General features: G+C 52.2%; 1 protein-coding gene across 4 annotated transcripts in view; it reads left to right on the forward strand.

Annotated features, from left to right (window-relative positions):
- The window catches only part of FUBP3 (far upstream element binding protein 3), a 47,686-nt gene that overhangs the window by 17,887 nt on the left and 4,673 nt on the right, over positions 1-25,126 (forward strand). For 3 of the 4 annotated variants that reach the window (XR_008200098.1, XM_052647521.1, XM_052647520.1), the window contains exons 3-16: positions 3,091-3,124; positions 5,457-5,506; positions 5,857-5,928; positions 7,343-7,400; positions 9,429-9,591; positions 10,408-10,506; positions 13,132-13,236; positions 14,248-14,350; positions 15,397-15,497; positions 17,760-17,901; positions 21,675-21,835; positions 22,581-22,654; positions 22,974-23,054; positions 23,421-23,497. Coding sequence is in view for 3 of the 4 variants with exons in the window: in XM_052647521.1 (XP_052503481.1) it covers positions 3,091-3,124; positions 5,457-5,506; positions 5,857-5,928; positions 7,343-7,400; positions 9,429-9,591; positions 10,408-10,506; positions 13,132-13,236; positions 14,248-14,350; positions 15,397-15,497; positions 17,760-17,901; positions 21,675-21,835; positions 22,581-22,654; positions 22,974-23,054; positions 23,421-23,497 (1,320 nt within the window). In the remaining variant the exon portion in view is untranslated. Of the gene's footprint in view, positions 1-3,090; positions 3,125-5,456; positions 5,507-5,856; positions 5,929-7,342; positions 7,401-9,428; positions 9,592-10,407; positions 10,507-13,131; positions 13,237-14,247; positions 14,351-15,396; positions 15,498-17,759; positions 17,902-21,674; positions 21,836-22,580; positions 22,655-22,973; positions 23,055-23,420; positions 23,498-24,228; positions 24,423-25,126 lie in introns of those variants that run through there. The other variant, XM_052647522.1, reaches the window with a different exon arrangement.

Here is a 25,126-nt window from a genome sequence, read left to right on the forward strand (position 1 = left end):
TGGCCGCAGCTAACTGCTGCTGTGGCTGACCTTAACCGGGCTCAGAAAGGCGCTGGTCAGAGTCACAGTCGGGAATCCAAGCGCGGGCGCAGGCTTGTGTTCTGAGGCTGAAGAGGAAGGTTTGGTTGGTTGGTCGATTTATCGTGCCGGTCACTGGAGCACTGTGGGCACGTCCTCCCTAACCTGCCCTCTCACCCGTCCGGGTCCGCTGCTTTGTGTGCGTGTTTTCGGTGTTACAAGCGATGCCGGGCGCTTGGCCTCTTGGGCTATTTTGAGGCGGGGCGTCGGGGGCTAACCATTAAGATTGTGTGTACTATAAAGCTGGGTGTATCCCCCAGTGATATTTTGTTAGCATTATTTTGGAGCGGGTCGGGGGTGGGGGGTGAATGGAGACTGTTTTTCCTCCTCTCTAAGGTGAAAAAACGTGTCCAGTGCCTTATTTTTTTCAAAGATCATGATTGAAATCAGCAGCAGATGACTCTCCAGAAAGGAGTTCTCGTGTTGTGTTTTCTCATGGATGTTTTCTCTGGGAAGCTCATCTTTCCGTTGCCCAGATGGCCTCCCATTGCAGAGCGTGCAGGGATAAGTGAGAACCGCACCTGAGCGTGTACTGCACACACGTGCCAGGAAGTCTGGAGGCCAGGTGAACCATGGTTGACCAGCAGGTGCCATTAAGAGGAAGTAGGATTGATTTTATTCAGCATTTTTCCTTTTTTTACAGTAAAATGACTATAATTGTTAAATCGAGCTTGCTCGATGTCCCCATATGCCTCCGTCGTCTGACCCTGTTCATCCTGAAGACGGAGAGAAGCCCCCCGTTTGTTTGCCATATGAGTGTGGCCAGTGTCCCTTACCTAACTGCTGGTTTTCATTTTTAGGCACCAAATGGGAATGTTTCAGAAGGGAGTGAAACTTTAAATCACACTTTTTCCTCCTGGAGCGCTGGCATTTGCGTGGAGGAGAAAGACGATCTGTGCTGAAGAGTCCGGCAACTTAAAGGGTTGGGTGTGGATTTGAATTTGATTTCACTCTTCAGTGGGGGGCTCCCAGCAGCCCGTCTGTTCGTGGGATGACAGTGTGCACCCTTGTATTTTCCGTCTCTCTAAGCACCTCACCACCACTTGTCGCCGGAGCAGTTGGCTGTCAGAAATGATACGGTGTGTGTGACACCCGTGACACATACTTTGCTGACAAAAAGAATTTCCTTTTTTTTGATGAGAACAAAATTTCAAATGGCTTTTGGCCAGGAGCCCTCCGAACATTCTCGTGAATCTCATGAAGTCCTCTGGCAGTGTCACCCTTTACCGTGCTGCCGCTTTTCCAGCTGAAGTATCGGTAGATCGGCCACCAGGTAGCACGGCAGACCCTGAGCCGAGGTCCGGCCACGTTGCCCCAAGCAGGGACTAGTCCCCGCTCTTCGGTGTTTGTATCACGTCAAGACATTTCAGTTTCTTTGTCCTCGCTCGTTTCTTGACCCCAAGGGAAAGAGTTCTGACCGTGAGCAGGGATGCTGAGCGTGACCCTTAAATAGGAACGGGTGACCAGACTCAGCGGCTCTCTGTCGTGGACCTTCTCCTCCCGCGTGTTGTCCTCTCGCCTGCTGCCTCTGCTGTGGGCGATCCTCTCTCACAGCGTCCAGGGGCTGAGTGGGCGGCGAGGAGTCTCCTCTCGGGCTGGTGCCTGTCCGCTTCTCACACGGAATGGGAATCGTGGACACGGCCTGTGCGGAGTGAGGGTATTTGTCATGCTCAGACCGGAAGCCCAGAACGAAAATGTTTAAGAGTCGATAAAGAGCAGTGCTGTTATCTCTGAGATAAGCAGGGTAAGAGTGTATAAGGTCGGTGTTTTGGCTGTAGACCATTATCGTGCCATTGATCAAGGAGAAATACGGTATTGACTCAGTAGCTTTGTGTACTTTTTTGCTGTGTGTTTCTCCAGGCTTTCTCTTCTCCTTTTAAAACATCTTGATCTGGTTTATTTTCCTTGGTTGTTTTATGACCATCTCCTCTGCGGTCCAAGAATGACAGGGTTAAGTTCAAGCAGAAAGAAGAGCTGTTGGAACCCTAGATTTCAGATGTCGGACATGTCCCTCTTTGTTCTGAGGCTGATGTAATTGATTCTTCCCCACTTAGCGTGTATCTGTCCTTCTTATAACTTTGCCGGGAGACATATTTTTGAATGCTCTTGTTAGCATTTTGTATGATTCATTCAGTTCCTTGCGATGCAGTTGGGATGTATACTTTTTCATTGTCTGCTGACTGTGTTTCCTGGGCTGCATTTTCCAAAGAGAAGTACTGCAGATTCATTTTTTGCTGATGGCTGGTGGAGACGCTCATCAGTAGCTGAAAGAGGAGAAATGAACAGAAAGCATAGCAGAAGTGGCGTTGCGGGAGTGTGCTGCAGACTTGGTTGTCATAATTAGAGCCTGTTGGGCACTGTCGTCTCTGTGAAATGGGCTTGAAAGACAGTTGCTCACTCCTAGCGTCCGTGGCGTCCAGACTGTGAGGGTGGCTCAGCGAAGAGGCCCAAGAAGGGAGGAGGCCAGCTCCTCATTCCTCTCCTTGAGATGCTTATGCTCCTGGGAGGGTAGGGAGAGTGAGGGGGATGCCGCGTGGTGTGGCCAGCAGGAACATATGTGCACGTTCTTAGAGACTGCAGCTGCCACGGAGCAGTCCTTAACAATGCTTCTGAACGAGGAGGTTAAATCTTCTCATTTGTTTTAAAAAGGGAAAGAAGGGACCCTGGCCATCTTTACATTGAGTTTGGATCCCAAGCGGGAGGGAGGTAGGAAGTAAGAGGGATTTAGCGAGCAGGATTTTCTCCCAGGCTGCTCAGCATGTGGACACACAGATCAATTTCTTATCCTGCGTTCAGCTGGACACTGGGTTAGAGACTGTTGATCACGACATCCCCTCCTGTTTCATATCATGTAACGCATTCATTTCAGCCACTGAGCCTAAATTACTGTTTGCTTTCTTTCTGCCTTTCTTTTTTTTCCCCTCTCTGAAATGGTAAGAAGTCGTGTAAGGATGAAGTTAGTTTATCCGTGCTAATGCTTTGATTTTTCTTTTTTCTTTCTCTCTGCCACAGTAGGTAACCAGTTAGGGGCCTTGGTACATCAAAGGTAAGCAGTGGGTTATGTTTTATTATTTATTGATCATTTCTAATTGTTTATTGATCCACCATCTGTACTAGAGTGTTAGAAAGTCAGAGGTTGAGAGTGTGAAAAACCATGGGCTAGATTTCTTTTTAAGACTCAACTTTTTTTTGTAGCCCTTTCTAATACGGTGTAAGCTGAAGGGATAAACTGATACTTGGTATTAAAAATCAAGCATTATTGTAAAACTGAACTTAAAAGACTTCTGGGATGTTGAAGCTGCTCTTTCTGTCCACATATGCTGAATTTAAAAGTAGAGAATGTGAAAATTGTCCTCCTGATTTGATGGTTTTCCCCATGTTCTATGAACCATTCACCTCTTTGCTTGAGAAAAGCCATGCTAAAGAAGTGTGGCTTGACTGGGCTTTCCCAAGATGGAGCCTAGGTTGCCCCAGGAGTCAGGGCCCAGGATGTGGAAGCCTGGGTGCCCCCCCCACCACCTAGTTAGAAGCCTCACCCCAGAACCTTGGATGGGTGCCCCTTGATTTCTCTTCCTCGGTTTCTCCTCACCACTCTCCCATCAACATTGAGGATTTAGAGAGATACAGAGACCTCTGGGCTTTAAAAAGGCCAGTCTGTAAGACAGGATATTTGTGGTCGCAGTGCTACCCTTCTAAAAGAGCAAAATATACAGGAAACCCACAAGGGTGGGGGGTTCCCTTCCCTGAGGCGTGAGACTGCATGCTGCGTGCTCATTACTGTAACGTGTTATCCCTAACCTTCAGCCCTGGTGATACAGTTACAGCCGCTTGTATTCTCTGCCTGTTTGGGAGCTTCTAGACGTCACCGGGCACTATCCTGGTGACTTTTTTGTTGTTTCTTTATTTGCTTGTTGTTTGGTGTGTTTTTTTTTTTAATGAATTGAAATACAGTCATTTCACTGAGGTTGTGTTAGCATCACATGTAACTTTCCTATAAAGCCGTAGTTCGTCAGGATTTTACTTCGCAAAACGTTCGTACTTTGTGCCTTAGAGCAGTTTCAGCCTTGGGTTTATAATAAGGCCTTGTCTTTCCGGGAGCCCAGGGAAGCTCATCTTAACTACATTTTTCCCTCAGAGAGAGTCTGCTAAAATTGTTCTGCGAGCCAAGGAGCTGCCTGAGTTTCTGAGTGGGGCTGGTGCTGAACGCCTTCTAGGAAATTCCCCAGGACTGTCTCCTGAGAGTAGACAGCTCTGTGCTGCAAGCACCGGTAGCGGCCTGGCGGCTCCGCGCCCAGGAGCCCGGTTACCTTTCACCACCACCAGGGGACGTCCCAGCAGGGCCCTGGGTCTCTCGTCCAGTGGGCCGTTCATGCCGGCCAAGGCCTGGCATTAGCATTTACAGTCTAACTGCTGAGGAAGCCAGGGATTCATGTGTCCCCAGAGACGTAGAGAATCCTCGTGCATGTACAGCATGAGGATGAAAGCACGGGAAGCCCGCGGGCTGCAGCAGCAGCGGTGTTCATGCTGCCGCGGCTCTGCTAAGTGCTGCGCTTTCCCTGAGAACATGCGCTTGATCCAGCGCTTTACGTGATGTGTAAAGATCCAGCTGTGTAAGGGAGGTTTGAAAGTGCTTGCTTTTTTTTTTTTCTTTTAAACTACTTGCATTTAGTTTTCTTCCTAAGGTAAATGTTTAGATTTAATTGCTTTCTGGGGTGTTGGGCAAATTGGATATTGTCCACAACACACTATATGGCAAAATTTGAAGAGCTGTTTGAAAGAACCAATGCAGCAGTTGTTTTTTTTTTTTTAAAAAAGGCCCATAATGGATGGGGTAGCATTTAACAGAAGTCCCTTGCGGAATAAGCAAGGTAATCATTCTGTACTGGTCAGCACCAATTAGGCCTCAGCGGGACGCTGGTTCCATTTGGGACGTCTCATCCCAAGAGGCAGATAAATTAGAGGGTGGCCAGAAAGCAGTAAAAAGATGGGAAACAAGGACTGTTGACAAGTAGCTGTCTCTCTCCATCTGGGAGACCAGAATCGAAGGCTAAGCGTGCCCCACGCCTCAGAGGACCTTCAGCTGTCAGCACTGCTGAAGGTAACTTTAGGAAGAAAAGTCAGTGCTTAGTGGAGCTGATGGTTTCATGAAAGAGGTTTCTTGCTTTGACATAGGGAAAGGGAGGCTTGGGTCTTTGCAAGAAGTGACTGATCAAAGGGGTCTTCAGGGGGGCTGCCTTTGCAGATGGTTGTAGACTTGTTGGCCATGTTGGCATGATTTACTTGACATGATTGCCAATATGGGAAGTTTGAGGAGCTGAAAATGATAGCAGAATTCTTTATTCTGTGTATTTTTCCAAAATGTTCTTTGTTGTTTTTAGGGCAGTAATAACAGAAGAATTCAAAGTGCCTGATAAAATGGTTGGATTTAGTAAGTATCCACGTTCTTTGCTTTTTCCCTGATTCCTGTCCCTCGTGTTCATTGTAATCCCCTTGGCGTGTCTGTCACCTGTAGCAGAATGCTCTGCACACTGCGTTCTTCAGAGCCCCAAAGCGCTGCCCCAAAGCGGGACTCCCTTCGGGAATGTTGGGCCATGGGCCCCCCGCCGACTTCAGCTGGGGTACCTTTCTTGTCTGCTGTGTTTCACGCACAAGTTCTGTGGCTTGCTGGTTTGTTGTGCCGCGAGCCAAGTATAAATGTTTGTTGAGTTAATGAAGTCATCTGCGCATGGTTAAATGTGGAGTAAGGGGCCTATCCTGACCCTGTTTCGTCTGTTTCAGTTATCGGCCGGGGAGGTGAGCAGATCTCGCGGATTCAAGCAGAATCTGGTTGCAAAATTCAGATTGCCTCAGGTAAGGGCTGATTTTTCATAGATCTCAGTGTGGCAGAAACCAGTCTTTATTTCAGAGGTTTTCAGACGTAGTGTCTCTGCCTGTTGCTTAGGAGTCTGTAGGGGCTTGGTAAGTACATGCGCTGGCTGTTTTCCCTGCAGTGGAGCTGGCCTCCCCGGTGAGAACCAGAAAAACCAGAGCAGAAGCAGGTCCTGGCGAAGCTGCCCGTCTGGCCTCTGGGGAGACAGACCCTCTGCAGCTCTGGGCCCAGTGTGGTCCCTCCTGAACACCTGCTGGTCCCGGACCTCTGTTTTCTGCACCAGAATGTGATGTCAGGCAGAGTGGGGCCTGGAGGAGTGCTGCTGTGGCTCTGGGCTCACTGCTGGGGTCTGCTCACCACCCCCCTGGAGTCGGTGGTCCCTGCCCTTCATGGGAAGGGGCCGGCTGGAGGCTCTGGCTCCGTGAGCATGTGTGAAACGCAGCTCACGACCTTCCCCAGTGGGGTCATTTTGACCACGTGAGATGGAGAGACACACACTGGGGAAGAAGAGTTGTTACTGTCATTTATAATTTCATCATCTGAGTTCGACCGCTTTCCACAGCAGAGGACAGGATTTAGAGGACATTTGACGACAGAAATGTTTGTCATTTTAAAAGATACTTCTATAGTGTCTCGAAGGCAGTTGCTGCTGTTGGCCATTTGTCTTTCATTTTTTTGAACGTGAATTTTCAGAGGCAGGTTTTTGTTGTTGTTGTTTATTTTTAATTGGAGGATAACTGCTTTACAATGTTGTATTGGTTTCTGCCATACATCACCATGAATCAGCCATAGGTATACATATGTCCCCTCCCCCTTGAACCTCTCTCCCGAGGCAGTTTTTTTTTCTAGGAACAGAATAAGGGTCCTGTGTGGTGTTGGAAAGTAAGGTTTTTTTCCCTCTCGTCAAATGGCCCAGAACCAATTCCACATGGATGTCACTGTTCCCTTGGAATATTTGTGCGGTTACTGGTAATAACTCTGACATGCATACCATTAAACTCCACACTAGTGTGCCTCAGAGCTGCCGGCAGGTACCCTTTAAACTTCACTGCAGGTGGACAAACTGAGGAGCAGTGGGTTAAGTGACTCTGGCAGACTAGCACACTCGTGGGTCAGGTACGCAGCTGAGGCTGGTAATTAGGACCAACGCAGAGCCCACGGCTGCATCCTTCCCGCTGCCCCCTGCAGGACTTGTTTTTATTTGGAGAATCCAGGCTGGAGCTCCCAGCTTCATATTCTCTCCGCAAGCGGGAGCAGACTGTTTTTCTGGGAGCCGGGGCTTCTGTGGGGCTGGTGTAGAAACCAGCCCGAGAGAGACAGTCGATACACAGAGGCAAAGGCGCACGGTTGCCTGATGCCCACCAACACACCTCGTCTTCTTGATTCTTCTTGTAGAGAGTTCTGGGATTCCAGAGAGGCCCTGTGTACTTACCGGAACCCCAGAAAGTATTGAGTAAGTTTATTTTATTTACTTTCTCCTTTTCACTCTTCTTCCTCCTTCCCCAGCCGGGGAGAAATGGAAGGGCAGAATTGTTACTGAATACTGTCAATCTTTGACGCAGTCTGGCCACGAAACGCAGATGCTTCCTTAGAGAAGGATCTGGGAGGTTGCCACGCCAGGGTAGTTGTTCTGTTACCTTAAACACAGAAGGTATCACCTATTTTTTTCCAAACCCTACAGAATTTCTCACAGCTGTCATAACACCTACTTCCTAAAGCAGGTCCTCCAGAGTGTCCGTTCACCCTGCCTGAATGCTCTCATTAACTCACTTCTTCTTTGTTAATAACCTCCTTTACCTGAGCAGGTTTGGATCAGTTAAGCCTCTCTCACTTTGGGAAGCGTTGAGAATCCTGGCATCAGGTCTCTTGCCTGGGGCTGGTCCCATCGCCCTTCTGATACCTGTGAACCCAGTGAGTCTACTCTTGGTGGCCGTTGCCCCGCTCAGAGGGCCCTGTGAACCAACCAGAGGGTGTTTTGCCTCTTGGGGCCCTTAGAGCAGCCGTGGGACAGGCCTTGCTCTCGTACACACATGCCCAGAGACCTGTACCAGATGCGGGCCTCCTAAGTCCCAGAACCTCCTGGGAAGAAGGAGGTGCTCACCCCCAGTCTGCTCCGTCTCCTCTTCCCGTCTCCCGAGCAGCATCGCGTCTGGGGACAGGGGTGCCGAGATTATGTCTGACTCAGTAGGTAGGGCTGTTTTATTGTTTCCCTTTCTCAGGGAGTCTAGATGAGTTTAAATTCTCTTGTTCTGCTGTGACATTGCAAGCAGTGAACCAGAATAAACACCACTGGCAGGTGTGCATTAGAGGGCAAGCAGGATGCTTTCGCTGGAGTCAAGGCATTTTTCTTCCAACGCAGGTTAATCTAGTACACAGGCAAAATATTAAAAAGCTGCTGTAACTGAGAAGATGCACACGGCTGACTCTACACAAAGGCTCAGGACAACAGGCAACATCCATTTCCTGCCGTTCACCTTCTTCCTCCTCTTCTAAACATTCCTGCTTCCTGTTCTGCCCAAGCAGTCGAGGCAGCAGGGTTATAACTTGAATAGAAAACCTTTTTTTTTTTTGCTTCAGTGCGCAGTACAGCCAGCCTGTTCAGTAGCCATTAAAGGAACCACAAAGTAGATCGTACCTGGTGATTCAAAGAACAAACACTGCAAATAACAGCCAGGGGAGATTCTGGTGCAGAAAAGGAAATTGGCCTGACAGAGGACCTCAGTAGGCTGGGTTGTACTATTTCACCATTACAATTTCCCTACCCCTCCCCCGCCCCCACCGCCCCCCCCGCTGTCTCCAGGTACATCCGCATAACATTCCAGGGGAATGCAGGCTTTTGACCATCTGAAAAGCACCAAGCAGGTGTACATGGCCCTGCAGTTGAACCGGGGCCCTGCCTCCTTTTCTTCCCCACCCTTGAAACTGAGCTAGTGACTCTTAGCCCTAGCTGAAAAGTCACCCAAGCAGTCTGGTTGGTTATGGAGAAGAAATTCGGAGTTTGAGGGTTCAGATGACGACTACTAACCCTTGCTTTCTTTCTTTCATCCCGTCTTTCTCCTTGCTTTCTCTTCTGCCCTTATTTAACCACCGTCCGTTGAGCGTGTGCTCTGTGAGGAGGGTTGTGCTGGACTGGGGCGCAGAGAGACGCAGGGGGATCAAAGGTAGGCTCTGCCACCGAGGCTGCTGACGTTTGCATAGGAGACAGGCGTGTGTGTGGCATGCACACGAGACACAAGGGCAAGGGCAGACGTGGAGGGGCTGTGGTGGGACATTGCTCTTGTGGTGTGTGTTGCTTTCAACTTCCAGCCCGGTAGCGTGGCGGATGGCAGAGACCTCCCGGGTAGTGGGGGCAACAGCTGGAGCTGGCTGGAGGGCAGCCTTGACCCCTTCTTGTGTTTCCCCGGTGCTGTTTGTCCCTTCCCGGGCGCCCAGAGCATTCACTTAACCACTAGTTCTCTTGTTGTTGTTCTCCCTCCCAAAGACAAGCCAAACGGCTCCTGGGGCAGATCGTGGACCGCTGTCGGAACGGACCCGGCTTTCACAATGACGTTGACGGCAACAGCACGGTCCAGGAGATTCCCATCCCAGCGTCAAAAGTGGGTCTGGTCATCGGCAAAGGCGGGGAGACGATAAAGCAGTTGCAGGTGCGTGACCCCCGGCCAGCAGCACTTCAGCAGGCCTTCACTTCCTTCATCTTCCCAGCTCGGGGGGTTTGGTCATGGCTCTGGCTGGCCCGAGCTGGGCTGGCTGTGCACCACGGTGCCGGGCTCCCCCCGAAACCTCTGCCCAAGGGCTTCCACACTTCTGAACATTTACTGTGGCCAGGCTTGATGCCAGCTGTGACACCAAGGCCTGGGGTCCCCCTGAACGGGCAGCACCCGCTGTGGCAGTGAAGCCCTGTAGAGACTCTCAGATGAAGATCCTGTGTCCAGAGCTAGCAGCACTCCTGCTCATTAGCTGCCAGGCCATAGGTGCAGTCGTGCACTTTTCTAAGGCTCAGGCTCCTCGTCTGTAAGAGTAGGGAGGCACTGGCCTCACTGTTGTCATGAAATAAAGTAATGCCTGTTATCTTTGTTTATGTGAGACCCTGAGCGAGGTGCCCACTGCTGCGTAAATGCTTCATGAACTGCTCTGAGCTCCAGATTCCCTCATCTGAGACATGTGGGGCCAGGCGTGCTTTAGGATTTAACGCCCCCAGCAAGTTCCGGGGCTGCACCACGTAATCAGATGGAGATTTCCATGGCTGAGCATAGTAATAGTCACAGTCACTGAGAGGAGGACTAGAAGTTTGCTTCCGTGAGTTTGAGTTAGTTTTGTTGCCAGATTTCATTAGGAACAAGCTCTTATTTCAGGGCTCAGGCCTTTGAAGTTGCAGGTCAGGGTTGTGGCCTGTGTGCTGTCGCAGAGCCCAGTCCTCGGAACCAGAAGGCTTTCTGCTGAGGACCTGTGTGCCCCCACAGGAGCGGACTGGCGTGAAGATGGTCATGATCCAGGACGGCCCATTGCCCACGGGAGCAGACAAGCCCCTTCGCATCACCGGAGACCCGTTTAAAGTTCAGGTAGGAGAGAAACCGTGGGTCAGGCAGGTCCCGGGTGTGGTGGCATCACTTGGTGGTATACTTGTTATGTTTTTATGTCATTTGGGAAATCATAAGGGGGGTGGTCCTTGATTTAAGGTAAGCGATCTTCTCATTCCAAGTTTGAGGGTGAAAAGAACCGGATCATGCTGCCCAGTACGAGGGCTGCTGGCCACATGCGGCTGTTGGAATAGTTCAAATTAAATAAAAAGCGAGTCCTTTATTTACACAGGCCATGTTTCAAGTGCTCAGAGCCAGCCATTCCATGGAGGCTGCGGCAGGGGCAATGCATGCAGAGAGCTTGTCCACAGCACAGACGATTTTGTTGGCTGATGCAAGTCTGATCCGATGCAGTTTCTGATGCTGGCCTGTGATCAGCTCAGATGCAGGCTCCGTGTGGCTTTTGTTTGTTCTCTCGACCCATTTCGACGAGACAGCTGGCTGAGGTGGGAGGTGACTAAAAAATGCCCGGACCATGGAAGGCACATGCGTGCCGTCATCGCAGGCACCCCGTGTGCCTCCGAGGACCGCCCCCAGTGCCGAAAGCGGGCAGGGGCTCAGGTCTCAGTCATCCAGGGGCTCCGCCCTCCAGCTCTGTGACTGTTGGCAGGAGTGGGCATGGGAGCGTGTCTGTCCCCGTGAGACACAAACGCTCTTTTTTCTGCCGGCCTTCGCTGCATTTTGAATCTCTCCAGAGCGACACACCTTGGATCCAGCCTGGCAGCAACAGCTGTCCTCTGTAGGGGATCTGGGGCTGTGAGCTGGGCGAGGCTACCAGTCTCTGACAAAAGATTTCCCCTAGTTCTTAACACTGCCATTCAGCTGAGCTCAGGTGATGGTCCCTGGTAGATATCATCTGATAACACTTTTTTCTGGTCAGGGTCTTCATGTAAAACAATGATTTGAAAACAGGATTGAGGGCAGGTGATTACGGTGGCTGCTCTGCTTAAGTTCCGGTCAGCAACGCAGCCCTTCACGCCCGCCCTTCACTCAGCCCCGTCAGGTCCCCCAGAGTTTCCAGCCTCTTTAAATGTAGAAAGACTGTACCTAACCCTCCCACACTTGGCTCATCCAGTCCAGCCTGTGACCTCCACTGCTGTGTGTCATAGAGCTGTTTGGATGGAGGGAAGAACTGGCTGGACAGCAGAAAAGCCACCTCCCAGAATACCTCCACTTTTTCCTTCGCTAGTGGAACATTTGGCTTTTGTAGGAAAGGTACCTGGGCAGAGAGCTTATTTCATTGATGTTTCATGAATTTGCAAGAAAATTATTTTAAAGGAAAGTTTTTAGTATTTTTAATTTTAAAACTTTATTTTTTTATTTGGGGGAAGCTGTCTGCTGTATTTAGGGTAAACTATTCTTTGGGTTTTTTTTTTTAATTTTCCAAATTTTTTATTATGAAAAACTGCAAATATAAAAGTTGAAAAGATAGTGTAGTGAACATCTGAATACCCTCAACCTGCTTATACCATTTGTGTGTGTGTGTGTGTGTATATATATTTTTTTTATTTTTTTGCTTTACCATTTGTGAGTAAATGGGAGATACCATGTGACTTTTCTGGGCTTCCCAGGTGGGTCAGTGGTAAAGAACCCCCCCACCAACGCACAAGATGAGGGTTCAACCCCTGGGTTGGGAAGATCCTCTGGAGAAGAAAGATGGCACCCCAGTTCGAATATTCTTGCATAAAAAATTCCATGGAGAGAGGAGCCTGGCAGGCTATAAGTACATGGGGTTGCTAAGAGTCAGATGCAACTGAGCACACACGTATGACATTTTACCTCTAAATCCTGCAGTATGTATCTCCTAAGAATAAAGCTCCCTTTTTTATTAGAAAGCAGCCTAGGAAAATAGTAGTAATACCATGACATCATCTTACAGTCAGTCCGTATTTCAGTTTCTCCAAATGTCCTCGGACATTGCTGTTTTGGTTTTTCTTGTTGTTTGATTTGATTTTTCCAGAACTCTGACCCTTTCTGGGTTCCCACAAGACCTTGACTTGTTACATGTGGTTGCTCCTTCGCCCCTGCTCCTCTGGAACTGGTGCTGGCCCGGGCGGGATGGACTGACTCAGGGACCTCCGGGGGGAGAGGACCCTGGATATGCCTTAGAGATGGTCAGGTGTGGGGCGTGGGCTTGCCAGTTGGGAGAAGACACTTGAGCTCTGCGAGCCGGCAGGTATTTGTAGGCTCCCGGGCTGACCTCTTCCCTTGACCTCGCTGGAGCTTCTCTGCTGAGAAAGCTACCCCACAGTCAGAGCTCTCAGATACCCCCTCTCCCTGCCAGAAAGAGATGGCACACTGGAAGTATAGTGGGACGACCGTAATCGAGTTCTGACCCAGCCCAAGTGTGCTGACCCCCCTGCGGCTTTAGCAGACAGTGAGCCCCTGTCTGTGGACACTTGAGATTTGATATACACGCCATGCTGCTCGCCAGCAGCCTGCCCCTGTCCCAGGTAACAATAATAGTCATACAACACAGTGAGTTCTCCCACAGCTGAGCACCTTCTGAGGCTTTGAGCCCAACATAAGAGGGTTTAATCTTTCACCTGGTGTCATGTGTTTTTTCAGGGCTATTTTCCTTAATGCCTTTTATCTGTATTTACGCAGCAAGCGAGAGAAATGGTCTTAGAAATCATCCGAGAGAAAGACCAAGCTGACTTTCGAGGTGTGCGCAGTGATTTCAGCTCTCGAATGGGAGGAGGCAGTATAGAGGTATGCTCGAGTTACAGGTTAGTAGGCAAGCTTAAGGTTGAAGGCCACGTTCTATTAGCATTCAACCTTGAGCAAGTTATTTAACGCCTATCTCATCTGCAATACCCGATAAGTATGCTTGCTTCCCTGGGGGTGTATGGAACGAGTGTCAGCTATAGTGAGGGATGCCAGCTGCGTGCATTTCAGGGACTGGGGTCTTTCCCCTGGCTTGGGGTTGTGCTTCAAGGCTTACCCCACTGCCCAGATGAAGACCCAAGTCCAGGTTCTTGTGGTGACCTGTGTTGTGATTGTATCTAACCCCTAAGCCTATTTTACTGATGCGGTGGAATGGGGTTGTAATATATCCTTGATGTTGCTACAGCATGAGTGGATCTTGCCAACATGATGCTTGATAAACTCAGCCCAAATGCAGAAGGTCAGACATCATATGGTCCCACCTACATGAAGCGTTAGACTAGGCAGAGAGACAGAAAATAGAATAGAGGTTACCAGGGCAGTGTGGTTTCACAGATACCGACTGCTTATTGGAGTGGTGAGAAGGTTTGGGGCATAGGCGTCAGCGATGGTTACACAGCACTGTGGTGGTATTTAATGCCGTTGAAATGTCACGTTTACAGTGGTTAGAGTGATAAGTACTATGTTACATGTATTTTACCACAAAAGAGTGAAGGACCATGTACCAACGTGTATGGTACATTGATGCTTATTTCATAGAATTTGGAAGATAAATCTTAAATATTTTTAAAACTCTTTTATCAGGTTTATTCTTGCTTTACTTCATTTTTGTAACTATGTTTGATCAAGTCTCATACCTGCAAGATGCCTTTAATGGACAGGAATACAGTCATCAACCACACTATTTTTCCTAAGAGGAAAAAAATATGCTTTATGTGTCATTTCCAGGAATATGTTGTAATAAAAGTCATTGTATGTATACACACTTACACCAGACTTGCAGAAAAGACAGGTTTGCAGGGAAATGCTGATGAGGTTTTGTTTCTCTGTGCTCAGGTGTCCGTGCCTAGGTTTGCTGTCGGGATTGTAATAGGAAGAAACGGGGAAATGATCAAAAAGATCCAGAACGATGCCGGTGTGAGAATTCAGTTCAAACCAGGTTGGTTTTGATGACTCTAGAGATCTTCAGCACTGTGAAGAAGTAAAGAACACCCCACAGAGCCAGGTCTTTGTCTTCTCAGCCCACTGTGTGCTCTTTACTGTCTCTCTCAGCTTTTCTCTCTAGCAACATTCTGTTACCAGATTTCCAGTCCAGTTTCTCCTCCGGCCCTCATTTCTTTCTGTGGATTTGCTGGCAGGGTCATGCTTCATGTACCAGAACACACTAGCCCAGGAGTGTCCAGGCCTTTTTCTTTTTTTTCTTTAGATCAGTAAAAGTTAAGAGAGTAGGGTTCAATATTAGCATTTCCAGCTTTTAATTTGCTAATAAAGATTTAAGAGCAAACACCTTATTTTTTATTTCATAAAATTAAAGATAAAACCATTAAAAAAAAAATCTTGTCCTTCCCTGGTGGTCTAGTGGTTAAGGCTCTGTGCAGGAGGTCCCAGGTTGTATCCCTGCTCAGGGAACTAAGATCACACAAAGCACCTTGGCGTGGCCAAAAAAAAAAAATCTTAAGGACAGTTCTTTAAGTGTTACAAATTTACTTTTATGAGCAAAATTATCTACAGTGTCTTTATTTTCCTCATCTCTCTGAAAACGGGAAAACATGATAGACAGAAAATATGGCCATAGCTCAGGTCTGTTTTTTTTTTTTAACATTTATGTATCTGGCTACGCTGTGTCTTAGTTGTGGCATGTGAGATCTAGTTCCCTGACCAGGGATCCAACCTGGGCCCTCTGCACTGGGGGCACGGAGCCCCGACTCCGCACGGGGGGGCGCGGAGCCCTGACCACTGGACCACCAGGGAAGTTCTGTGATACCTCTTTTAAACGGCTGTAATTGCGTAATGAGGTTTGACAGAGACCGTGCAGAAAGATGTAGCCATGCATGTTTCCCTGCCTAAAATGTGTCCTAAATGTAGAGATGTGTTCTTATTACACCTTCAGTGGTGGTAGGAACACTGACTGCAAATCAGATTGATGTTTGTTTCCTCCTGAAGCAGGGCTTTTCCTAATCCCATCTCTCCCATCTTGTTCCGCAGATGACGGTATTAGTCCGGAGAGAGCTGCACAGGTGATGGGGCCCCCAGATCGATGCCAGCACGCAGCACATGTCATCAGCGAGCTTATTCTCACAGCACAGGTGGGTCCGCCTCTCCAGAGTTCTCGTGTCTCAGCCTGGAGAAGCACCCTGGAGCAGTCACCTCCTCTCAAGTCCCATTTCTAAAAACCAGTACTCTCATCAGTTACCTCCCTCCAAGATTACAGCCAGCAGCTTCTCTCCGTCTGTCTTGTAACTGCCTTCATTTTATTTTTTCCCTGCCAGTTTATTATTATTCTGCCTTTTTATTATTGCAGAATCTAGATTGTCTTCACAAAAGTAAGTTCCTGACTATTTAAGCCACTTGGAGGAGTCACAGTGCAGCCGGCCGGGTTTCGAACAGTCGGGCACACCTATTATAAAACAAGTCAAGTCTGCTCTTAGCAGGCACTTCGTGATCGGCCAGAATTTTAAAGCTGTCTTCAGGCACCAGAGTCCGTGCTCACGTTCACATTTCTCTGGAATGAGAGCGGGCTCATGTGACACCTTCCCCCGCTGTGTAGCACGTACTCCCCATTGCTCTGGGGAGCTACTGTAGCTACTGGTCGGTTGTCATGTCATGTCTCCTAGGTTTGTAGGAAAAGTCAGAGCAGTAGGAGCTGAAGAAAGAAGCAAAAGGTTAGAAGCCATCATCCCAGCTCTACCATCTTTCATGTGGCCTTTGGCAACCTAGCCATTGAGCCCCTCTGGGCATAGTTTTCTCAGCAGCAAGCCAGGGAGGTTGTTTGTACCTGGTGGTACACCCCACATGATCCCCTGAATCATCTGGGGGTGTACCTGTTGAGGTTACAGATCCATGGACCACCACCTTCCCCACCCCCCCAGCCCAGATTCCTGAATCAGAATATCCAGGAGTGGCTTGGGCTTTGTCCACAGTCCCCAGGCAGTTCTTAGGATGAGGCAGCTTCAGAGAAGAGTCACGGATTCCTCTCTGACATCCTTCTTCGTGGTAAGAACTGACGATCCCAGAACTGCAAAGCTGTGAGATGAGGAGGAGACAGCCTTGTCTCCCAGAGCCCGAGGCATCCCCTTGTAGAAAGTCGGCTGCATGTGTGTGTTCTCATGTAGATCCCTAAATCACCTTGTTTGCTGGTCATCTGTCGCTCATAAAAGCAGAGTGCAACAGGAGGCAGTTGTCAGCTCGGCTTCCTGCTGGTCTAGATTCCGGGTAGACATTCGGTTCACTCTTGGCCCACGGCAGCCGGTTCACTTACTCTGCGCTGTGTCAGGAGTCTGTTGAGCTTCCCCTTCCCTGAAGGAGCTCTCAGCTCCACCGGGTTTGCCCTCAACATTGAAAAGATTTTCAGGGCTGCCGCTCCTGAGCGCCTCACAGAATAGAGGCTGGAATGGCTGCTTCGCCCTGGAGAGAAGGGGGTCTTCCTCTCTTGGCCACCGGATGTGGGCCTTCTGTCTGCTGGGCGAACAGTGAGAACACATCAGAGACCCCTCCAGCCCCAAACCACGGGCGGGTGTGCCTGGCTTCCCCTCCCTCTTTTGAGGAATGAGATAACCAGTTTTGTTTTTAACCCTTTTATTCCTCTTGCTGGTTGGATTGCAGGGTGCTGTGCTTTAGCCGACTCTTTTCGACCCCATGGACTGTAGCCCGCCAGGCTTCTCTGTCCATGGGGCTTTCCAGGCAAGAGTCCTGGAGTGGGTTGCCATTTCCTCCTCCAGGAAAGAAAGTGAAGTTGCTCAGTCGTGTCCGACTCTTTGCGACCCCATGGACTGTAGCCTACCAGGCTTCTCTGTCCATGGGATTTTCCAGGCAAGAGTACTGGCGTGGGTTGCCATTTCCTCCTCCAGAGGATCTTCCTGACCCAGGGATTGAACCAGCATCTCTTAGTTTTCCTGCATTGGCAGGCAGGTTCTTTACCACTAGCGCCACCTGGAATTGCAAGGTAGTCTGACTCAGAGCAGTGTCTGAATTGTTCTTTATAGCAAACCCTTGTCGGGGGAGGGCCTGAAGTCACCCTTGCCACTCACGTGTCACTTTCAAAAGCCCATACGTAGCTCTTCAGGCTTCTGGTAGGCTCAGCACTGAGAAAACCAGCTCCTGATACCTGTAGACTGGGGCCCAGTGATTAAAACTCCCAGATCAGGGCACTGGGCTTCAGACCTCAGGCTTTCTACCTGACTGCCTGGTTTAGCTGGGTGTGTTGGGCTGTTTATGTAACCACGTGGGAGAGGTGCTCGGGTCCTGACGTGTGGCTTTGATCGTGTCCTGTCGCTCAGCCTCCTCCCCAGAGAGGGAAACTCGTGCTGGAGGCAGCGGGGAAGCACCACTTGAGCTCCGCTTCCTTCCAGGAGAGAGACGGCTTCGGAGGCCTGGCAGCGGCCCGGGGCAGAGGCCGCGGCCGCAGCGACTGGAGCGGGGGCACCCCCGGCGGCGCCCAGGAGGTGACCTACACTGTGCCGGCCGACAAGTGCGGCCTCGTCATCGGCAAAGGTAAGTGGTGCTGCGCTGCTCAGCCTGAAGGCAGACAGGCCGCACGTCCAGTGCCTCCGAAGCACGAGGTTCACGCCATTTTCTACCCTTGACCAAAGGGGCCAGGTGCAAGGCTTCCGCTGCCTTCCAAGGCACCCTCCTTGCCTGGGCCTTCTCATGAACGGGGCAGAGCGAGTACTTCATCACCGCGTGGAAACAGATGTTGTATAAGGGAGACCAGCTACCTGCTGAAGCAGCCTGGGTTAGAAAGGCACAGGTGAGGGGCCCCTGACTGTTTGTCAGTGGACTGATTGGGGATTAACTCACTTGCAGGGAACTTGGAGGAACCATTCAGATCATTTCTTCCAAGAAGATTGCTTTCTGACAAGTGCGTCACTTTTTGCCTTACTGGATTTGGGTTTTTGGTCTGTATTGACGCAACATGTGAAAATGGCTTTTATCTTTTCAGTATGTTTACCATGAGTAACAGACACCCTGTGGAGGGAAATAAAAATTGATTTGTTAGTTGTTTCTAGGCATTTTAGAGAACATTAGGTAAGAAGCCCTTGTTACTGGCTAATGTGGCTGCTTCTTCAGTGAAAAGCAAGGGAGAGAGCAGGCCGGGCTCTGGGCCATCTGAGCTGGCCCGGCAAGAAAGGCTGCTGAGAGCAGGTCCGGGCCTCTGAGGCAGTAGGCCTGGCTTCTCCGCCCTCTAGGCAGAGCCCCTGAGCTGGCAGGAAACTCCTGTTCAGCACCGGGTGTTCTGTTTGCTTCTCAGTTCATTTCTTTTGTACGTATCTGACAACATATGGAAGATATAAAAACCATTTTCTCCCAGAGTTTCCCCAATTTCTGTGATCACCAGGCATCTTCTAGCCGTTGGAGGGGTGCTGGCATCCCACGGAACACGGCCCAGGGACATCTTCACCCCCAGAAAGCCGAGGCTGCCGAGGCTAGTGCCCCCGAGCTGGCCTTCGGTCGTCTCCCAGAGTCCGTTCTGGGCCCTGCTCTCGGACACTGTGTGTTTTATGCTCTTTTAAAACGTTTTATCTCCTGTATCTGTGCTGTCTCTTGGTTATTAACCTCTCAGAGGTGGGAGGAATGACGTGAGTTTGTTCTGATTTTCTGGCAGGGCGTATTCATGCTGGGAGGTGTTCAGTGGACATTGTTAGCTGCCCAAATGTTGCGATCATTCAGACATGTGACCCAGACCGTCAGGTGGCCTACTGACGTTAAATCCAGCTGACGCCTTGGAGTTCGAGAGTCAGATCTCGGTTTTTCTGTGCTTTTGGAGAACGGTCATGTCAGTGAAGGTTTCATGGGAAGTGTCTTCTCCAGAGCTGGCGGAGCCTTGCTGTTGGTGCTGTGACAGTTGCTTGTAGTCGGTGATGCCTCAGCGCTCACAGGACAGCCTCTCTGTCCTCTGTAAGGTCCTCCTGAGTGGTCCCCAGAGGAGGGAGGCGGCAGAATGCAGCAGTCACAGATGCTGTGTCCTACCGCTCCGGGAGCAGCCTCAGGAAGCCAGGATGTATTTCGCTGGGGCAGTAGCTGGGGTCTTTCTATAACTCCCTCCCCACAAGGGCTGGGTCTGAGGTCTTCCTGTTTCCTTGGGAAAGGTGCCGGGGTGAGGGGCGCCACACGCAGGCAGGCCTGCTCCCACCCCCCCACCCCCCACCCCGCTACTTACAGCCCTTGGACAGACGCTGCGCCTCCCTGGGCCCCTGCTGGATTTCCATGATAAATACAGCAACGGTGACAGATAGTGTGGCCAGCCCTGCTCTTGTCAGCCAGGCCTTTTAGCAGGTTTGATTAATTGCTTTACGATTTCACGTCCGGCCGGGGGGCCACTGGTGGGTCGCTTCTGCCCCCCATCAGGTGGAAGAATGGAGCAGGCTGCTGAATGTGCCTGGAGACAGCCACCATGTGCCAAGCTGGTGACCTCATTTTGCAGGAAGATGAACTTAAATTAACTCCTTCCGGCCCCTTGCAGTTTTTCAGTGCCTCCTCACTGTATTAGCATGCGCCCGGCGCCTCGGGGAAGAGTCTGGGGCTGCAGGCCTGAGTGCCTGACCTGAAGGAGGGGGCTGCTGGCTGGGCCTGCGAGTTCTCAGTCCCAGGCATCCATGCCCTTTCGTGCTCTTGGCTCCGGGACCAAGCGGTCTGGGCAGAAGTGGGGTGTGCAGTGAAAGGGTCTCCCACCTATTCTTAGCTCTTCATCAGTCCCCCCAAACGCTCTTGCCTAGGAGCGAAGCTGCTTACCTTTCATGATGCAGAGAAGAAAATTCACAACCTGTGGGTAAAGGTCAGTAGTTTGGGGGCCGGGAGGGGCTTGTACCGACCCGGAAGTAGAGCGAAGCTGCTGAAGACTACGACTTTCTCACACTGGCTAGCGCTGCCCCCAGGACCATGTGTTTGCTCGAGGCAGAAAATGCAGGGACGCTGTCCTTACACTGTAGCAGATCTTCAAGAAAACCATCCATTCAGCCTTTGGGTCAGCTGGGCTTCTCTTTTTATGACTATCCTTTTAAATTGAGCACCACCCTAAACCCAGCTAGCATCCTGCCCAAACTGATGCTGAGTCAGGCTTTCCTGAATGCCCACAGCCGCCTGGTTTCCTTCCTGTGATGCCAAGGGCCGCTCACGCTGCCTTCAGGGAGAACGGCCAGACCCAGGCCCCATCTTTGCTCCCGGGCCCTTGTAGACTCCCCTGGTGCTTTCAGGACGAGATGAGACAAGGTGCAGGCCATGCCTGTCGATGGGGACCCTTCCTCACCTTCGCCTTGATGCTTTGTGTACATGTGGGTTTCCAGCCATGCGGGTGAGGGGCAGGCTGGGGAGTGAAGGATTGTGGACACATTAGTATGAAATGACAGTTGGAGGTTAGTTTTGACTCTGGGTGGGGAGGGGTGACACAGAGACTGGCCTCTAGCCTTCGCTTTGATCCTCTCAGGCTCCCTGGTAGCCTACTCCAGATTTTATACAGACTATTCTCCTCCAGTTTTATAAAATCCTGTGCTCCAAATTCTCCTTGTATTCTGCCTTTACCCCACCCCAAAGAGCAGAGCGGATCTGTAAGTTCTGTGAAATTTGAAAAGAAGAATCAAACCATTGTTACCCCGGTGGAGCTTTTGTTACGCAAATTTCATTAAGAGACTGGGACTCTCCCAGATTTTCAAAGAGTCCAACTACATTTTCATTAGCCCCGCTCCACCCAGGCCTCTGTGACCCCCATCCTCAGCCTGCCTCTCCGTCTAGACCCGCCCCCACCCCCGGGGAACAGAGAGATTTGAGAAGCGACAGGACGGGGAATTACTGGGTGTCGCTGGGCCTGTGGCCGTCTGTTTGACCTGTGGAGGGAGGGGACCAGCTGTGCGGTGACCCCCCCCCCCCCGCTGGGGCCGAAGGCCCCCATTGTGCCAGGGAGGGGCCACCGGCTCGCCATCCTTGGGCGGAGAAGGAGGGAGCGCCTTCCCCAGCTGAGCTGACTGTGTGTAAATCTGCAGTCCAGGGCGCCTCAGCCCAGGACACAGAGACAGGGACCAGTGGCTGCTCCATGGGCTCCATGCCTCAGCCTGGCTCAGAAAGCAAGACCAGCTTCACCGCAGAAGTCTGGTTTCACAGGTGAGACAGCCCTAGTTTTGACTAGAACCATTCTCAAGCATAAGTGGACAGGACTTGTCAACTCTTAGGACGAGCGCTGGTGGATGGAAAGCTCCTCCTCCTTCTCTGTGAGCTCCAAGCTTGGGGTTTGCCGCAGTCGCTGCTTACCCTTGTGTCTGTCCTGCCACCCACAGGGGGCGAGAACATCAAGAGCATAAACCAGCAGTCGGGAGCGCACGTGGAGCTTCAGCGGAACCCCCCTCCCAGCACCGACCCCAACCTGCGGATATTCACCATCCGGGGGCTCCCTCCACAGATCGAGGTGGCCAGACACCTCATAGATGAGAAAGTTGGCGTACGTACGCGGGCCCTGCCAGCCGGCTCGGGAGTTGCGGGGGTTTCTTTTGTCTGTCCAAGGTACCTGCTTCCCCCCAGAACCTCACACTTCCTGGGCCTCTGGGTCCTCCTGTGACGCAAGGGCCGCAGCCCCCTCCCCCTGTGCCGAGGGGCAAGGTCATGGTGCAGGGACTCGGGCCAGGCCCAGACGCGCAGGGCGCCCCTGGCCACCGCTGCTCGGCCCGAGCCGCGGCCCCGCAGGCTAGAGGAGCAGCCGGGCGGCAGCCTCCCCCAGCTCTGCCCCTGGACCCCCACGGGCCTCGCCCTGGTGGCCAGCCCCTCAGGCAGCGTTCATTGACTCTGGCTTTAGTTTCAGGCGCCTCAAAGCAGATAAAGAAAGGGAGTGTTGATGGAGGACAGATGGGCCACTGCTCACCTCAGAGGGGCCGTAGAATGGCAGAGAGAGCCGTGGGCCAGCCTAAGTTGACGGGAGAGTCCAGCAGGTTGGTCCCTCCCCCAGGGCGGCACGCCAGGGCAGGCGCGGTGGTGCAGGACTGGCGGCGTGGCGCATCGCCACCCGAGGGGCCGCAGCCGCCCCGCAGTCAGGCCCTTCCGCGGGGAAGGAAGGCTAGTGAGTGCCGCAGGGTGCCTTTACCCCACGAGTCTCTGTCTCCCCGGAGGCTGTGGTTCGTCCCGGGGCGGGCCTGGGCAGAGGGCACCAGTGCAGCCGGCGGGCAGTGAGAGTTCCCTCTGTGTCCTGACAGGGGACCAGTCTCGGAGCTCCTGGACCCTTTGGACAGAGTCCCTTCAGCCAGCCGCCTGCCGCACCTCATCAAAAGTGAGTCTTCTGCACCTGTGTGGACTGCGAGAATTCCCTGCCCACCTAGGAGGCCCTCCTTTGCAGCTATTCTGGGGATGCCAGCCAGAAGCCCAGGATGTGGGCAGAACCCATCCCTGTCATCCCTCTGGCCTGTCCATGGCTCACTGACCAGCGCTGGGCTGAGAGCCTGCCCAGAGGGCAGAGGGTCCCCTGGCCCGCCAGCATCCCCAGGGAGGGCTTCCCGCCCTGGGCCGGGCTGGGGAAGGGAGTCTCTTGTGAAAGCCCTTCCTGTGTTGGGTCTTCAGCTCTTGTCTTTATTTTTCCCACTTTCTTTCAGCACCTTTCCTCCAAGGAGCTCAGGGTGCTTCCCAAACATTGCTGCTAAAGTGAATGGAAACCCCCATAGCGCCCCTGTGAGGTGGGTGGCCTGCCTTCACTCTGCACACTGGCTTCTCCGGAGACCTTGGTGCTGGGGGTCGGGGGAGATGACTGGTGGGGAGGGGGTGGGGGGGTGACTCTGGTGGGGAGGGGGTTGGGGGTGACTCTGGTGGGGAGGGGGGGGATGACTGGTGGGGAGGGGTGGGGGGATGACACTGGTGGGGAGGGGGTGGGGGGGTGACTGGTGGGGAGGGGGTGGGGGGGATGACACTGGTGGGGAGGGGGTGGGGGGGTGACTGGTGGGGAGGGGGTGGGGGGGATGACTCTGGTGGGGAGGGGGTGGGGGGGTGACTGGTGGGGAGGGGGTGTACCCTGGCCTGGAATGAATGGCCCTTGTCCTCCGCAGTGGTCCTCCCGCCTTTCTGACCCAGGGCTGGGGCAGCACCTACCAGGCGTGGCAGCAGCCCACACAGCAGGTTCCAAGTAAGTGATTCAGGAGGAGGCGGGACCGCCCCCCACCCCCCAGACAGGCCTCCAGGGGCTTGGGACACGTCTCCAGCTGGGGGGGACCTCCTGAGGACTCCTCAAACCTTTCTGTCCCACCAGCCCCGTCCTCCTCAGGGCTACAGCCTTCACTCCTGTTCCCTGCCGAGGGTCTGAGAGGCCTGCGGCTTGGCCTGAGTGCCCCCGCCCCACACCCCACCCGCCCCACACTGGGTGCCCACCCGCTCTCCTGCTCTGGTCTCCAGGCGGCTTGGCCTGAGTGCCCCCCCCCAACACTGGGTGCCCACCCGCTCTCTCCCTCTGGTCTCTGGGAGGCTTGGCCTGAGTGCCCCCACCCCGCACCCCGCCTCCCCTGCACTGGGTGCCCACCTGCTCTCCTCCTCTGGTCTCCAGGTGGCCTCCTCCCTGTCTTCTTTTCTGGCAACATCTTAGGAAGGGACTCTTTCTATCTCCTGAACTTTCAGAAAACACACAGTTAGAAAATTTGCTCTCTTAAGAAAACTGATTGTAAAAGAGAAAGAGGTTGCTGGAGTCACACCCACACCCTCTCTCTAGCCTCCCATCAGCTTCAGGGACTCATTCTTGAGTTCTTTCGCTGGTAAAGCTTATTTTTCATAGGCTTCCCCCGCACCCCCACCTCCCCGCAAAAAAAAGCCAAAAGCCCCACGAAATTGCTTACCTTAGGTTCTTTTGTTTTTGGACATCTGAAGGGCCAGCCTGGTGGTGTTTGGAAAGCGCTCGTCAGCGCGTTGGCAGGCTTCCCTCGGCACCAGGCCACTGGACACGCTGCAGCTTTGCTCTCAGGGGCTGGGCCCGGGGTTCCCCCCACCCCCCAGCAGAGCGCTGGCTGTGAGCCCTGCCCCAGGCACCTGTCAGATCCATAGCTGGAGAAGCACCCGGGAGTCCGGAGCCTGGCTGGATGGCCTTAGACGTGTCCCCCCTTCTCCGGGGCTCCATTTCTTTTGTCAGTGAAATGAAGGATTTGGATTTGATTTCTAAAGTACATGTGAGCTCTGACACTGCATGGCTGTGTTTTTTACCTTCTTTTCCCTGGCATTTTCTTAACAAAACGTTTTACACATGCAGAATATCCATAAGAACTCCACCACGAACACCTTCACACCACCCAGGTTCTTCCTCCCCATTGCACAGTGCTCGCTCTCCCCACAGCCCGGCACATCTCTTCTTCTCCTGTTCCACCAGAAGGCACCCCCAGCGTGGGAAGCCGCCTGGGTCAGGGCTCTCCCATGCCCGTCACCCAGGACAGAGAACTGGGGAGGAGCCCCTGACTGGTGAAGCTCTCCCCTAAAGCTGCAGGCTTCACATGCATCTCTAAGGGCCTGGGGGTTCCTGCAGAGCCCACCCCGCTGCTGCCCCAGGCCCAGGTGGGTAAGGAGTCAGCAGAGGCACGTGGGCTGAGGAAGCGGAGCGCAGCTCATCCCGGTTCTTCACCAGCTTCATCTGTGCTGTCGCTTGGTTTACTCGGGAATTGAGAATTGATTTTGGTCCGTGAAATCTTGTTGAGAAGAAAAACCCCGTTGCCCATGCCCTCCATGTCTGAGCAGGTTGCTCCCTCTGCCCCGTTCCTCATGCCTGGCCTTCTCCGAT

This window comes from Budorcas taxicolor, chromosome 11 (assembly GCF_023091745.1).
Source record: "Budorcas taxicolor isolate Tak-1 chromosome 11, Takin1.1, whole genome shotgun sequence".
Taxonomy (NCBI): Eukaryota; Metazoa; Chordata; class Mammalia; order Artiodactyla; family Bovidae; genus Budorcas; species Budorcas taxicolor.